The sequence below is a fragment of the Macaca mulatta genome, chromosome 20 (assembly GCF_049350105.2).
Source record: "Macaca mulatta isolate MMU2019108-1 chromosome 20, T2T-MMU8v2.0, whole genome shotgun sequence".
Taxonomy (NCBI): domain Eukaryota; kingdom Metazoa; phylum Chordata; class Mammalia; order Primates; family Cercopithecidae; genus Macaca; species Macaca mulatta.
Window position 1 is genome coordinate 51,252,578 of NC_133425.1, and position 16,630 is coordinate 51,269,207.

At 46.7% G+C, this 16,630-nt stretch overlaps 1 protein-coding gene and 1 long non-coding RNA gene across 12 annotated transcripts in view; both read right to left on the minus strand.

The window, feature by feature from the left end:
- The window catches only part of LOC707412 (liver carboxylesterase 1), a 37,886-nt gene that overhangs the window by 2,196 nt on the left and 19,060 nt on the right, over positions 1–16,630 (minus strand). For 3 of the 11 annotated variants that reach the window (XM_015126192.3, XM_015126191.3, XM_015126190.3), the window contains 7 exons: positions 16,189–16,227; positions 12,249–12,389; positions 10,271–10,351; positions 9,859–10,006; positions 5,612–5,743; positions 3,591–3,663; positions 2,901–3,281 (listed from right to left, as the gene is read on the minus strand). In XM_015126192.3, the coding sequence (XP_014981678.3) occupies positions 3,098–3,281; positions 3,591–3,663; positions 5,612–5,743; positions 9,859–10,006; positions 10,271–10,351; positions 12,249–12,389; positions 16,189–16,227 (798 nt within the window). In that variant the 3' untranslated portion in view covers positions 2,901–3,097. Of the gene's footprint in view, positions 1–2,900; positions 3,282–3,590; positions 3,695–5,552; positions 5,744–9,858; positions 10,007–10,270; positions 10,352–12,248; positions 12,426–16,188; positions 16,228–16,630 lie in introns of those variants that run through there. The other 8 variants (XM_077986048.1, XM_077986047.1, XM_077986050.1 and 5 more) reach the window with 5 other exon arrangements.
- Positions 7,064–9,852, minus strand: LOC144338024 (uncharacterized). The gene is made up of 2 exons (XR_013411751.1): positions 7,976–9,852; positions 7,064–7,413 (listed from the first exon to the last, which is right to left on the minus strand). It is a non-coding gene; the product is annotated as an uncharacterized LOC144338024 (long non-coding RNA).

Below are 16,630 nucleotides of genomic sequence, written 5' to 3' on the forward strand. Positions count from 1 at the left end.
AGTTTCATTTGGATTTCTCTTAGTACATATGATAAAGTCCTGATTAAAATCACTGCTGCGTTTGAGCATTTATATTCTATCCTGTAACTATAATTTATATGATCACCAGTAATTTTATCTGTATCAATCTTATCTCCTGTATTAGATAACAGGTTCTTAAAGTCTGGTACAAACATTTAAGTTTTTTATTGAATAAAACATAATATAAGAAATATATATATACACACACACATACACATTCACACAAACACATACACGCTATGTATATATTACGACTTGGTAATTTCACTAACTGATAACACTGTGTAATTAGGACCCAGATCAAGAGACAATATTACCAGCATACCAGAAGCCATATGGAGCTCAATTCCAGGCCCTGCTCACTTCCCCCTCCTTGCCTATCTGCCCAAAATGGTCATCACATTCCTGACGTCTAACAGCAATATTACTTTTTCCAGGTTTTGTGCTTTATATGAACAGCATCACATACTCTTGCATCTGGCTCCTTTCCCTCAATATTATGTTTAGGAGATTCACGTGTATTGTTGTATATGGCTGCAGTTTGTTATCATTGCTGTATAGTTTTTCATTGTATGGATATGCCATAATTTATCCATTCTACTGGTTTAGGGCATTTGGAGAATGTATTAGTCTGCTCGGAATTCTGTAACAAAATACCATAGACTGGGTGGCTTAATCAACTGAAATTCACATTTGCACTGTTCTCAAGGCTAGAAGTTCCAGACCAGGACACAGCGAGAAGGCAGCAATCTGCAAACAAGGGAGACAGCCCTCACCAGGAAATGAGTCAGCTTAATCAACTAAAATTCACGTTTGCTTAGTTCTCTAGGCTAGAAGTTCCAGATCAAGGTGCCAGCTGACTCATTTCCTGGTGAGGGCTCTCTTCCTGCTTGCAGAGAGCTGCCTTCTCACTGTGTCCTATGTGGCCTTTCTTCTGTGCCTGAGCAGTGAGACAGAGAGAGAGAGACAGAGAAATAGACACAGAGAGAGAGAGAGCGCGCACGCTCTGGTGTTTCTTCTTCTTATAAGGACACCAGTTCCACTGGACGCTAGCCACACACTTATGACCTATTTAACTGTAATTAACTTCATAAAGGCTCTATCTCCAAATAAAGTTACATGAGGGGTTGGAGCTTCAACATAGGAATTTTGGGGGGAACATAATTCAGTCCATAATAGATAGTCTCTAGTTTTAGACTATTATAGTGTTGTTATGAAGAATGTTCTAGGACATATCTTTTAATGACCACATGAGTGCATTTCTCTTGGATATATACCTATGAGTGGCTTTGCTGGGTCATAAGAGCTTCAGGTAACAGCCTCACTCATTGCGAGCAAAGTTGGCCCAGAATTTCATCACCATCTTGCTAAATCTGATCTCCTCTTCTGAGGCACCCTTTGCGGGGAAGAAGAAAAAAAGTCTTTGTGACTCAAAGTGTGATCCCCAGACCAGCAGCATCAACATCACGTGCGAACCTGCTAGAAAACACAGTCTTGGCGCATGCTCCACACCCAGGGAGCTACAATTTTAGAAGATCCTGGTGAATGTGTGTGTACTTTTCCATTGAGCACAGCTGACCTAGGGTTCAGCAATGGGCATGCATCATTCAATGTGCCCTACGTCCCAGGGTTGCTCATTCACTTGGATGCCATCTCCATCCTGACAGGTGTCTTCTGTTTTGCCTCTTTTGAGCATTTCCAGTGTTTCTCTCACCCATCCTGAGAAGACTGAAGCAAATCCAAGTTGCGTGTCTGAATGTGAGGCTATTTAAATACAAACATACGCAGAGAGGGAACAATCTGCCTCTTGTGTCTCAGGAATCTGCGGCGCTCACTGCTTTATATCTCACTGTCCCCATGTGTCTTGCTGCCTGCCTGGCCTGGGAGTGTTAGGGTGTCAAGGCGTTAAAGTCCTGGCAGAGAAAAAAAGGGGTTGAGCAAGGGTGACCTTGCCTCTTCCCTGTCCTCTCTCCTTCTGCTCTGCCCTCCTATCCCCACAACAAATCTCTCCCGTCCCAGCCCCAAGAAGATGTTTGCTCCCTCCTGCACACATGCGCAAGACTTGGCCTTCAGCACTGATTAAAACTAAAATTCATAAAGTATTTCTACTCATTAAGGTCAACCCGTCTCCTCCCTGCAGGTGAGAAGTAAGCCAGTGTTCACATCCCACTGCTCCCCCTAGGTGCTTGTCTTTCCTTCGATTTTAACTTGCAACTTCAGCTCTTTCGTGTAGGAAAAGTTATAATTTTAAGGACAATCCAGCTTCCTCTTGCTGATAAGGTGGTAATGACATGCTGTAGAGCTTTCTGCGTACTAACAGAATCCAGAAATCACCCATGGGATTCTGAAAGACACAGTATTAGGATGACCCTCTGGAGACTTACTCCAAGGTGGTCACTGCCCACACCAGAAGTAGTCCAGGCTACAGAGGGAGTTTAGGCCAGTTGTTGGAAGACTTAGCCTCATGTAGGGTTGTGGGAGGCTAGTGTACATACTAGAAAGGTGTTGCAGGCCTGTGCAAGGGTCAGTAAATGCCATGCAACAGTACCACAGGATCACCTCAGCATGTCTCCCTCTTCCCGGATCCAGGCACATTCTCAGCCTGGGCCATGTCCATTTCCACAGACAGCTCCAAATAGAGGGTCTGGATGCTACACTCTGGCCATCCCAACTCCTATTGTTGGAAATTGTTGGGGGCCCAGAAACGATCAACAGGCCCAGAGTTCCCCTGAGCACCATCCATGGCTGAGCCCTCTGGGCTCTGCTCGTCCTTAGGCCAGGTCATCCCCAGCAGAACCACCTTCCTTCTCACATTGCCTATTTCATCATCATTCTGTCTCTGAGAACAATGGATTAATCTCCAGTATAAGACACAAGCATTTATTTTGGCCTTCAAGAGATACTTTATTCTCGAAGCTGAGGTCACAAATACAAAACTTTCTCCTTCATGGCCTCTGTTCCCTGCCCCCCACCACTAGACAATTCCCCAGCCACGGTAAGATGCCTTCTGAACCTGCAATCCCTTTCGCAAAAGTCTTTGCTCTTCCAGGCCCCCGAAGCTGTCTGGATCTTCTATTCATAGCTCAATGTGTTCCGTCTGGGGTGGCTTCTCCACTGCCATCTTGGCAAAGAGTTTGGTCCAGAAAGCCACTTCCTTGTCCTTCAGCTTCTGGGCCGCCTGGGTGTTGGCACCAATCTGCAGGTACCCTTCCTTCTGGTTGTACTCTGGCCAGTGGGGCAGCCCTTCCCCATTGGGGTTTCTGGAAACAGAAACAAATAGAATTGCCCCAAAACTGTTGTGTGTTCCCAACGATCTTCTGAGATGTGTGAGGATGCCCAAGTTATCACTGTCAAGAGGCTTGTATACCTCCCGAGATGGAGAGCTCACTATCACAGGGCGGCCTCTCCATTTGTAGAGAGCTCTCATTGTCAAAGTGCTATGGTCACAGGGTCAGAAGTTTGATCCCACTAGAACCTTAGAAGCTGCCCCTTCCCAATAGGCATGCCCCGCCCCACCCCACCCCCACCCATCTTCAAAAGTCCTGCTCTGTCTTTGCCAAGAGCCTCACCCATTGCGAGCAAAGTTGGCCCAGAATTTCATCACCATCTTGCTAAGTCTGATCTCTTCTTCTGAGGCACCCTCTGTGGGGAAGAAGAAAAAAAGCCTTTGTGACTCAAAGTGTGGTCCGCAGACCTGCAGCATCAACATCACATGCGAACCTGCTAGAAACATAGTCTTGGCGAATGCTCCACACCCACTGAGCTGAGGTCTGCAGTTCTAGAAGATCCTGGTGAATTTGTGTGTGCTTTACCTTTGACTATATCTGGCTTAGGGCTCAGCAATGGGCATGCGTCATTCCATGTGCTGGCTGCCTTTGTCTCCTGTGACCCTTGCCTGCCTCCTCCCTGCTCAGGGTCACAGGCAATGCCACACCCCAGGGTTTCCTCTATGGCAGCCCCACCTCCCAGGGTTGCTCTCTCTTGGGTCTTTTCTCCCTCCCCAGCACACACCCACAATTCACATTCTGGAAAACAACAGAACTGCAAGGCTCCTAAGCATGCACAGTCAGATGCCCAGAGGCGCTGGTGCGTTCTGAGCAGCTGTGGGGTGAGTCCCATGTGATCTGTAACTGCTGAGAGTTAAGGTTTAGAAGACACTGTGAGAGGACTTTTAAAAATATTGTGTAATGTAAAATGTACACTGTATAATGTAAAAATATTGTCTAAAAATAAAATCCTAACACCCCCAGCTGACTGAACAGACCCTCTCTGGGCTAAGGGGAGTCCAGAAAATCCTTCAACTGTGTTCCTGTCTGGGAACAGACAGGACGTCAGACACGCCTCATAATACTCCATCTCTTTTGTGGTTTAGACACCACTGACCAGCATCAGCAATAAAATAAAGGTCATCATTCTGACAGAACACACTCTTTCTGGCAATAAGACACCAAATTAAATATCAGACCTAAGGCCACGTCAGGCAAGGGTTCAGGCCTACATCTCTACCCTTAAAGAATCCACTCTGTTCTCACTGCCACGAGGTGCTTCTGTTTCTCTGGCAGCTAAACAAGCACTGGCTTGGAGTTAAGCAAAATGAAAACAATTACAATAGCTGCAGCTGGGATACGCAGACAAACAGAACCCTGACCCTCCAGTCTTAACTACGGCTTTGATTGCATAAGAGACTGATTTCAGTAACTTTCTCCAGATAAGAACATCACCAACCATGCACTGGACCTGGCCGGTGTACAGAGGCTGCTCACTTGCTGGGCTTTATGTCCTGAGAAGATCTTTGGACTTATAGGCCCTAATTATAATATATTTAAATATTAGGTCTCCACCACCAGGTGAACATGGGCCATGTTACATGCATTTTTAATACACATGTGTCAGGACTGTCTTCATGAATATCCATTGCTTCCCCTGTAACTTGTTGAACACGTACGTTTAGTCAATCCGTTCACATAAAGCTCCTACGCAAACCCTCCTCATTTGATGAGCCTGTGTCTGGGCTTGGCCAGAGGCACCTTCCCAGCCTGTGGGATGGCCACCTTCCTGACTATAAATAATAGTTCACTATAAATAAAGACTAAAAATAAGTCTCCTCTCATATTCCAAATTCATACATCCTGTGATTTATAAATTAACAATTATTAAATGTATTAAATTTAAAGGTTTATGAGTTTTTGTTAGAGACAGACAGAAAGACAAACAGACACACATTAGACCTGACTCAGGGTTAACACCAATTCTAACCTCACCCTCACTCATATTCTCAGCACTCCTGGGAGAGGGAAATTGGTTGGTGGCTTCTCAAGCTAGAGCAGAGCCCGGCATGTGTCCCACCGCCTATCTTGTTAATGACACAGCCCAGGATTCTGAGTGTCTGTGCAAAGGGCACATGAATACACACCCCACCTCACATGTGTTAGAGTGGGAGGAAGCCCAGGGACTACCCAGTGATGTTCAATCCTGTTATAGAGAATCAGGAAACTAAGACCAGGAGAGGAGAAACTTACTGAAGCCCCCACACCAAGACTGGAATCCAGGTCTCCTAACTCCAAGCTCACGGACAGCAAGGAGCCATTACCTTTTAAAAATGGGGCCCCAAAGACAGAGAAGAGCTCGTCCCCGTGGTCTCCTATCACCATCTTGGGTTTCATGTCTGATGAGAAGCTTGGACGATACTGAAACTCATACATGTAGGTGGGCACTCCAGCATCTGAGAAGACAAGGATTCATGCTCAGTTCATGTTGCCCGACACACACCTGGAGGCTACCAAGGTCTCCAGCTCTGCAGGAAACCTCAGGCTGTCAGCACAGTAGAGAAACAGAGTCACAGGAAAGCTCAGTGACGTGCTGCGGGCTGCCTAGCTGGTTGACGTGGAACTGGAATTTGAGCCAGATATTTGTTCAATGAACAAATCTTTAATGAATGAATGTAGAAATCCTGGGTCAATTCATTTAAAATAACTGCCAGTGCAGGGACACTGACTCAGCCTCATAAACCCCTTTACCTGCTGGTGAATTCTCACAAGAAATCTCTCTACATCTGGTTACACTGGATGCAATTCACTGATAACAGTCTCACATTCATTCACTTGGACGCCATCTCCACCCTGACAGGTGTCTTCTGTTTTGCCTCGTTTTGAGCATTTCCAGTGTTTTTCTCACCCATCCTGAGAAGACTGAAGCAAATCCAAGTTTCTTGTCTGAATGTGAGGCTATTTAAATACAAACATACGCAGAGAGGGAACAATCTGCCTCTTGTGTCTCAGGAATCTGCGGCGCTCATTGCTTTATATCTCACTGTCCCCATGTGTCTTGCTCCCTGCCTGGCCTGGGAGTGTTAGGGTGTTAAGGCATTAAAGTCCTGGCAGAGAAAAGAAGAGGCTGACCAAGGGTGATGGCATTGCCTCTCCCCTGTCCTCTCTCCTTCTGCTCTGCCCTCCTATCCCCGCAACAAAGCTCTCCTGTCCCAGCCCCAAGAAGAGGCCAGTTTCCCAATGATTGGCTCATTGGAGCCACACACCGCTGCCCCTTCAGGGCTGCCTCGCAGGCCGCCTGGCCCTGTGCCTCAGCACTTTGCACTGGTCATGATACCCACTGAGAAGTGACACTAAGAAGGAAAGAGTCAGGGCAATGCCAGGCTGGTGGAGAAAATTTACAATGTCTTCCCCTTTGGGTACAGTAAGAAATTTGGAAAACAAAACAAAAACAACTAGGAATAATTAGAAGAGACAAAACTATGAAAATACATAAAGCCAAACTAGAATTCACTCATAATTCCACTACCTGAGGCAAGGGCTATGCATTTTTTGGAATTCCTTCTAAAATTTTCCCATATCCTATCATTTAAAAATCCATTTTAACAATCAAATTTAGAATATCACTTGTAACTCAACCACTCAGACAATGCTTCTTTTTGATTTTAGCATATCTCTCATTCACGTATATAAACTTGGGATGATATTATATACAATATTTTGTAGTATATATGTACCATATATTATATACGGTATTTCGTAGTATAATTATTTCCTTTTTAAATGTGTTTGTATAAACAGGATCTCACTATGTTCCCCAGGCTGGTCTTGAAATCCTAGGCCCTCACAGTCCTCCCATTTCAGCCTCCCAAAGTGCTGAGAGTATTGGCATGAGCCATGACCTCCAGTCATCATTTCTTAACATCCTTAAATATTCATCCACAAAAGGATTTAACAATCGGAGCTCATGCATCCCTAACCTCATGCCCCACTCGCACATGTCATTTCAATGCGAGAATGAAGAAGAATCTATTCACTCATCTTTGTCAGTCTCCTTCACTGCACCCTCGGCTCAGCAGGAAGCGTGCTTGGGAAGATGCCATCCTTCTGTGACTCTGTAATCCACCTGTTAAATGGCTGCTTCAAGGTCAAGCAAAACTTACTAAAGGGAGGGTTTGACCTCGCCTTTGCCCCTTGAACATTTTCCAAAGGAACTCAGAGCCAACCATAGAAGAAAGAGCTTTGGAGAATGAGAGAATTTATTATAGGTAGCATGCTGCCCAAAACATACTTTGTAAAACTCTTTGGCTAAAGCCATTGATATTTATACAATTCTTACAATCACAAGTCTTCAGAGGAAAGTAGGGCACAGATTTGGGTAATGACAATTTGGCACAATAAGAGAAACAGAGACAATGAGAGGGCTAGTCGTGAAAGACATGCAGATTAAAACAGGCTGATGTGCTTCTTCTTGGTGGGGAAGGCTTATGAAACTGGCAGTCTTATGTTAATATTTAACCTTAGCATCCCAAATAAGAGGGAAAATTAAGAGATCCACATTCTTATGCAATGGAATGCAATTTTGCAGTATTTTCTCAGAGTTCTAAATCATTTCTATTGCCCAGCATAGTTATTCACTTCTCAAAATAATCCAAAGAAAATTGTTAGACATGCTGTTAGAGACTTACGAACATTAGGCTGAGCACAATGTTATTGTAGCATCAGAGTGTGAGCAGCCAGGCTAAATGTCTAATAGGATAGGAATATTAAAGTCAATTTAATACAGCCATTTCATGGAATAAGGAATGCTTTGATGAGTTTGTATCAACATTCAGAAAATCCTCACAACATAGTATTGTATGAACAAAAGTAAAATATAAAATTGATTCTTAAAGTATATAGGACATGGAAAATCTTTAGATGAAAACACAAAAAATTTATACCACTTGCCTCCAGGTAGTGGAATTACGAGTGATACCTAGTTTCTTCTTTCGGTGTTTCCATATTTTTGAAACTTTCTATAATTTTACATATTAATTTTATATTCAGAAATGTTATTTTTACCAAAAAGTGTGAGACAGGACAATAGGGGAAAGTTGATAAAATCTGTGTTGTCCTGGGAAAAACCAAAACAAAACGCTGAACTCAAAGTCATGGGAAATCAGATGAGAAACAGAAGTTGAGTATTGCTGAAACCATCAGAAGATGGAGATGCGAACATTATATATAGATCCGATGCAGAGCATGGGGCAAGGCCAACTTTAAGAAAGAACAGATTCAACTGCAGTGGTCCTGGTTATAGGGTTTAATCAGGACCCTGTGAAGAAGTGAGAGTTATGAGCACCTGCCCCCTCCTGTGCAAACCAGTGTCTGGGCACCTGCTAGATCAGCTTTAGCAAGTTTTTATCATGCTTATGAAGTTCCAAATTTAAAAACCCTTCCAGGATGGTTAGAGAAAGGACATCTCCTGGCTTGCAGGCTAGGCGAATGAGAGCTGGAAGAAAGAGTCCTGTGAGCCCCCTCTAGTTGGCACCCAGGAAAGGACACTGGTTGAAGGCTCTTACAAGGAGTTGTTTATTCCCTATAGATGAGCCCACGTATCCCTAACCTCACACCCCACCCACACAGCCTTGGGTCAGTGGTAGAAGGTCCTGCATAGACCCTGCCCTGGACCTGTGCTTGCCCATTACTGCACACACCGAGATAGACAAAAGCCAGTCTCAGACATTGCCATTCTTCAGACCACCTCCCCCACACCCGCCCTGGCTCCTCCCTTTGGCCTTCTTGGTCCTGGAAAATCCTCTGGATCCCATGCAGGGCTCCCACTTTTTATCCAGCTCCAATACTTAACAAACTTGTTTCCAGCCGGCTTGGACCTTAAAAACCTTCCACGACTCATCTTTCAGTGTTTGTCCCACAGCAGCCCTGTGTCCCACGATAACTCCAGGCATGGAGCCCTTGCAGCAGATGCTGTCAGTGTCTCACCCATATCCCCTCCTCCTGGTCATGCCAGCCTGACTTCCACCTCCAGCATCTGTAGGGCCCAGCCTGAGGCCTTTGTCTGGTCACAAGAGACTACTCTGCCCTTGTGTGCAGCAGGTCAAAGTCACAGGGAATAAACAACTCCTTGCTAGAGCCTTCAACCAATCACAAGCAGAAGCTGGGAGACAAATACCCTGTCTCCCTTGCCACTCAGAAGGGACGCCCCTGAGCACTGTATTCTCCGTGTTTCCTTGAGTTTCCCAGCTCCAATTGTCCACAGTGGATACTCCCTTGGCAATGCATCATGGATTGGATTCCATCTCTTTCCTCTCTCACTTCCCCACCTCCCTACTGCTGTTATCTGGGGTCATCACCTTAAAAAACTACTTGCCTCTGGATTTTTTTTTTCTAACAGTCTGCTGCTGGCATAAACCAAAATAAGAAAGCATCTCATGCCACGCCATATGGAATCAGCCTTGAAGTCTGACCCTCAGCTATTTCCAGGTCTGTCTATGCTAGGAGGTAGGCGGGTCAGATACAGAAGCTGGTGGGGTCCACGTCCCTCCCCTGTTCGACCTCTGGGACTTACCTCTGTGGTGCCGGGCCACAATCACAGACGGGACACAAAACATCACATCTGCTATCAGGTCCAGGAACAGGTCTTTCTTTTTGACAGGGTCATCTGTTCCTCCTAAGTATTTCTCAATGGCTTCTGGAATCAGTTCCTTAGCAATGTACTGAAATAGATCAATAAAGTGGCCACAATCCCCTGGTGAGTGATGCTGCTTCTCTAGCCCACTGGGAAGGCCTGCCTCAATGGTGAATCTCACAAGCCCTGTGCAACTCCCTGCTAGGGTGGAAAGCAAAGTGGGAAAGGTGGAAAGATGGGGGAAACCCTGAGGCCCCCGTCTTCATTTTGCCTTTTAATTGCTGTATGATTTGTGGCAAGTCATTGTCCCTCTCTGCGTCTCAGCCAATTCCCATGATTCTTAGATGCTTACAACAAGGGGATAGGACTTCCACAAGAGTGACATGGCTGTCTTCTGGTCCAGTTTCCCTTCGGAGAGTGGATAGCCCATCGACTGTTAAAAAAAAAAAAGTTAAGCATTTATGAATCGTTGAGAATTAATGAGAATAAACAAACAAACTGACCAACTGACCAAACCAATGCAGACTGAAAGTCCTCTCATTTTGGGGGCTTTTAAGGACATGGGTCTTTACTGAAATGGGCAAAATCAATTAATCAAATGGGCTTATATCCAGAAACTCAAGCATTGCAAAGATTACGAAAAAAAAAAATTTTTGGAGAAGCTGTGGCAGTATTTTGCTGTGTGTGTGTGTGTGTGTGTGTGTGTGTGTGTGTGTGTGTGTGTGTGACTGGGATCCCTATAGTGGTCAGTGACATGGAGAGCCAAGGTTTCTGCCAGGCCAGTGTGGAATGGAGGACTCTGGAGAAGAGGATGTAGACCTCCCAAGTACTGCCACGTGTCACAGATGACACTGAAAGCCTTAGATCCTGCCTTCATGGCTTTGGTCTTTGGTAGAACTTCTGAAATCCTTCTGAGGGGTGAACTGCACATCTCTACGCACATAACATTTCTTCCCAAACCTCTGCACTCAGAGACTTGATCAAACTCTAGCATCGCTTATAGCAGCTTAAGGCTGTGTCCCTAGAATGACCCCAGTATCCTTAACATACCTGCCTAGGAAGGCTCAACCCTGCCAGGACAATTTACTCTGCTCCAGCCAAAAACTGGACAGAAGCAGATAGGCCCCTGAACCCAATTAGAGCAGTTACTTTAAAAAACCTGCAATGATAAACCCTTTCTCTGCCCTTTGGGATGTGAATCTACCACCCAACCCTGTTTCCTGGAGGACCTGAGAGCCTTCTCCTTGCAATGCAAACATTCAGGGAGCTCACTCCTGATCTTCCCAGTCCCTGTGGAAGGGGTAGAGGCTGACTTCAATGGAAGCTTCCTGCAGTCTAACGCATGGCTTCCTGTCCTGAAGATAAGAGAAGTTTGTTTCTGCGCCAGGTGAGCCAGGATGAAGACATCCAGGTGGCCTAGCCACACGGACCAAGCCCCTCCCCACAGACCACAGTGTGTTTCCCTTGGCACACCTGGCCTATGAAATATTGCCAGGCTTCTGTTTCGGGGATGTGAGTCCAGTCCACGCTGGACTGTTTTCCCTATTGCAATCATGTTACTGAATAAACCCGTCCTACAACTTTAACCAGGGTCAGCTTTGTTTATCTTCAACTGGAAGGAGAACCCTTCTTTACTTTTAGAAGTCAATCACTTTTTCTATTTATTTGTTTCCATCTTTTATTTTAGGTTTGGGGGTGCCTGTGCAGGTTTGATTATGGGTAATTTGGGTCTATAGAGTTTGCTGCATAGATTATTTTATCTCCAGGTATTTATCATGGCACCCGATTAGGTAGCTTTTCCATCCTCATCTTCCTCTAACCCTGCACTCTCAAGTAGACCTGATGTCTACTATTCCCTAGAAGTCAATGGTAACTCAAGAAGAAGCCACTTTCTTTGGATATTTCCAATGAGATGATGAAGAGCACGAGTGATTTTCGGGGGAACTACGCATAGGCAGCCCGAGGTGGGAAGCCAGGAAGCCCCTGACTGACTGCCTCTCTGTACTCCTCAGCTCCTTCCCACTCCTAAGCCCCCTCAGTTTTCCCATCTGCACAGTTATTTTCTCTACTGGCCCTCCCAGAACAGACACTTCAGGATTCTTCAAAGAAGACAATCAGAGAATATAGGAAGAGGGAATCCCAGGGCCCTGAAACCCAGGTGGCCCCTGTGCCCTCCTGGAGAAGGTTTCCATGGAAATGGTAACACCTTCTGAAGGGAACAGCTGCCCGGGACTCAAAGTGGGGCTCAGAGAGGGAAGCACTGCTGGTACCAGAGACAGGAGGGCTGATGGGGGTGGGTGAGTCCCTCCAAGAGGCCTGCGCCTTCTCACCGTTGGAAGATTCCAGCCAAATTCTTGCTTGTTAATTCCGACCATGTAGGGGACAGTGTTGAACTTCCTTTCAGCTTGAAGCTCTTCAGGTGTTTTCGGCAGCAGCAGCCCATCAATCACGGTGGTAAACAAAGGGTGACTCTGGGAGAGAGCAATGCAGTGCCTGTGATTCCCTCCCTGGTCACACCCATGTCCCCAACTCTGCCTGTCTGAGGGTGAGACCAGTACCACACACCGGCGTGACTATGGGCCATGGCTGCACGTGCTCAGGGTCCTAACTTAAGGGGGTAGGTCTCTGTGACTCAGGGGTAGAACTTCAGGCAGAGACTGATACTGGTCAGGTGATGAGGAGAGGAAGAAATGTTCACTCAGATTGAAAAATATGTATTATCTATATAAAATTACATGCCTATATATTTCAATTTGAAGTGCGTGCGTTTCCCTCTCTGTGTCCACAGTTGATTTTTGGTAGTCCTGGCAGTTGCTTCCGATAAAGCTCCCATGAGCGCTGAATTAGAGAATACAGAGGCATCCCTCAAAGGGGAAATACTGGGTTAGGCTCTTGCAAACCTCTGGCCACAACATTTTCATCAACCTTCTTTTATGTGTGGGTTTCTGTTGAAAGACACTTCCACAGCTCCATCCCACACAAGAGATGTTACTTTAGCCCTTTCCATCACAGCCTCATGTATGAATCGGCCTATTTCCTTCTCCTTTTTCTGAACGTGCTATTTTGTGGATTTTTCAACACCGAATGCATGGCCAGCAGCACTGCAGCTCCTGCCTCACCCAAGCTTGTCTCACACAGGCACCTTCCCCGTAAGGCACAGCACAGCCTGCTTAGCTCAGGAATGCCAGACAGCAGCGCTACTCTTGGAGCCACTCTAAACAGTGACATCACCACAAAAAGCACAAAAATGCAGAACACATGGCACTAAATAGACCGTGAAGAGGACACTTGTTAGCATGAGAGATGAAACGAGAAGACAGAGGTGGCCTCACCGGATCTCAGATGGAATATGCCCATCATGCAAATCCACCTTCCCCTGCTCTGTGCCTCTGTGCCTGTGTGTGACCACGAAAGTGCCACCAGTATCGATTTTGGGGTTACAAGGACATTTTAGCAAGCAGGTGAATTTATAAACGCAGAATCCATGATTAATGAGGAGAGATGGTGCTATCTATCTGAATTTAAACAAGAGCTGTTACTGATCCATGGGTGGCTTTGAGGAGGTACTGAACCGTCATCACTCAAGGAGCCTAGACTAAGACTTGATTCCCTATTAGAGAGAAAATCATGAAGAAAAGAATCAGTGATGAACTCACAGTATTTTGATCCATGTCTTAATTTTAGGTTTTACCTTTGATGAATAATTTTTATGCTGTCACAGATAGGAGAGAGCCTGACTCACGTGTTGCCATCAGGGCAGCTGGTCCTGGGTAGTTATATTTTTATATTTCATATTTAGTCACAATGGTGTAGTTGGTAAGATAGAGCATGGACATTGAAAGCAGATGAACTGGATCTGAAGCCTGGCTCTGCTACTTACTGGCTGGGAGTTTCACCTGTTTGGGCCTCAGTTTTCTCATCTAAGAGGTGAGTTATTATGAGGATTAAATGGCTGAACACATGTGAAATACTTAGCACAGCACCTGGTGTCTGGAAGAGCTGAATGAATGTTAGGTATTACTTGTTAGCAGGGTTGCTGTGGGTTCCTCTCCTAGACCCCAATCCTCTGTGCCATCTTCCCAGTTCCACGCTCCATGGGCTGTATTTCCCTCCTGGAGATCAGATGGAACTGGACAATTCCTAGCCTTTGAGACCGTATGGCTTCAGGGACCTTTGATCTGCTCTACAAAAGCCAATGATTGACGAGCTAGTTTGGGCTGCCTGGGGGAGATGTTCTGTGACAGGGACCAGACCCAGCTGGACAAGGTACAGATCCTAATCCAATAAAGCTAAAAATACAGAACAGGATTGGGGTGCAAGTCTGGGTGCCTTGAGAGGCTGTGCAGTTCAGGCAGGCCTGCCCTGGGAAGGCAGCAAGAGGAGCAGCCTCTCTGGAAGGAGATGCAAGCCAGGCTACGTGGAGGAGGCGCTGCCCGCCTGCGGTGGGCTCTGGGCACTGAATGATATTGACAGGTGAGAAAAGGAGTGAGAATTTCTAAAGAGTGGGAATCGCAGGAGCAAAAGGACACAGGTGTCTCTGTGCAGGGTCAATTCCAGAAACACCCAAGAGTTCTGGGCTTGGAGAAATGCCATGTGGCAAAGTCTAGAGGGAGGGACAGGTGCAGAGCCTGCCTTCTGCACAGTCTGGCACACAGTGCGCATGCAGGTGTGCTTTGAAGGCCTAACTCCATGGAGGGAAGGGGATTTGTCTCATAAGGAAGGCCAGGCTTTTAAGAAGTGGGGGTGACATACTCTAACTCTGTTAAGGAAGGCGAGTCAGGCTGCACAAAGAGACATGGAAATGGGGAGGGAAGGTGAAGTAGAAGATATAAAAGTTGAAGAGAGAGACAGGAGCACCCCAGTTGGGCGGCAGCCATGCGGAAGACTCCCATCAGCACCAATGACAAGTGATTGCCGCTGTCCACTCAGAGTTTTCAAGTGGCTGCCCTGTGCGGGCATGACCTTGCTTGTGTCAGAAAACTCAGGGCATCTTCCACTCCCCTCTTTTTCTCACCCGCTGCATCCTGTCCATCAGCAAATCCTCTCAGCTATTCCTTCCAAGATATCCAGACTGCAACCACTCCTCCCATCCCCACTGCCACAGCTCTGTCTAAGCAGCCAGGAGCACTGGCCTGGATTATGGCAACACAGTGGCCGCCCAATTGGTCAACTGCATCCACTCTGCCCCTTTCCTACAGTCTACTTGAACACCAGAGGCAGAGACCTCTGTAAGATCTAAGATCATGTGACTCCTCTGTTCAAATCCTCCAAAGGCTTCCCATCTTGCTCTGAATCCAAATCCAAGTACTTTGAATTCAGTACTGGAGAGTACAATCGGTCCTCTCCAGCCAGACTGGCCACTTCCTTCAGGGTCTTTGCAGTGGCTGTTCCCTCTGCCTGGAATAGGCTTCTCCAGGTTTCCTGACAGCTGACTTCCCGCCTTCTCCAGAGCTTGGCTCAAATGCCACCTTCTCACTGACCCATTCCCTGATCCTGCTACTTCAATTGAAACCACCTGCAAACTTTATCCCCTAATGCTGCATACCATCAAACAGAATACACTTGATTTGCTTTTCTATTGCACTCTCCCTGCACTGTAATGGAGGGTCCCAAGAGGGCACTGCTATATCCCCAGCTCCTAAACAAGTCCTGGCACATATGAAGTGTTTAAGTCTTTGCTGAACGAATCTCATGTACTCCTCCCAAGACCATTTAAGGAGAGTGCTGAGACCTCCAGGGAGGCAGCATAGAGGACAGGATTGTAAGATGCTGCAGAGGTGTTGTCACCAGAAACAGTCAACCCACTGGGAGGTGGGGGTGGGGGTAAGGAGATCGGGAGGATATGTTGGAGTTTCCTGCGTGCTGGGAGGAGGCGAGTGTCCTTGGACTGAGATTCAGGCTTCCCCTCTCCATGCCTAATCATCCCTGTTATCTCTGCCTCCTGATAGTGGAAGGTTCTGGTTCAGCCTCCTCCCATAGTGCCATTATGGGGAGTGGGAAATGTAAAAAAAGGGGAATGGGCAGAGCCCAGTGCATGCAGAGGTGAAGCCTGGGAGCACTGGACTGGGAGTCAGGAAAATGGGTTCCAGGCCTGCCGCTTGTCCTCCTGGCTGTGTTACCCAGGTGAGTCACTGCCCCTCTCTGGGTCTCAGTATCAAGCACACAGGAGTTACTATAATTACCCAAGAGAGGATTCTTTCACTCACAGTTAATTGGAGCTTAAAGGTGCTAAGACTCAAAACCTGTAATTGAGAAACAAAAGGTCCTTACCTCTCTGGGGTCTCCATGTAAATCCAGGGAGAAGAACATCTGTGAAGACAAAGGCAGACGATGTGGGTTAGAGCCTTCCCAGGAGAACACTGATCTGGGTGACTGGGACAACAGAGGTGTCAGGTTCTCCCTCCTGGTGCCAAGCTGGCTGGGCTGAAATGAAGTGGGCAGGACTCCGGCTCTGCTGGGCCTGAGCACAGGGTGAAGGCATAGCAGGGAGGGGTAGGCACCAGCATGGGAAAGATGGGCCGGGGACTCTGAGCCAGAGTTGATGGAGCTCTGGAGAGGACGCCCGCTTGTTGAAGCTGACTGGCCCCCCATCCCTCTCCCCTTCCTCTTCCCCTGGGAAGTACTCGCCAATTCTCTTTCGGAGACCTCCTTCTTCCCTCATCACTCCATGAATTCAGATATTGATATGTGACCCAGGGGGCTCCATCTCCCT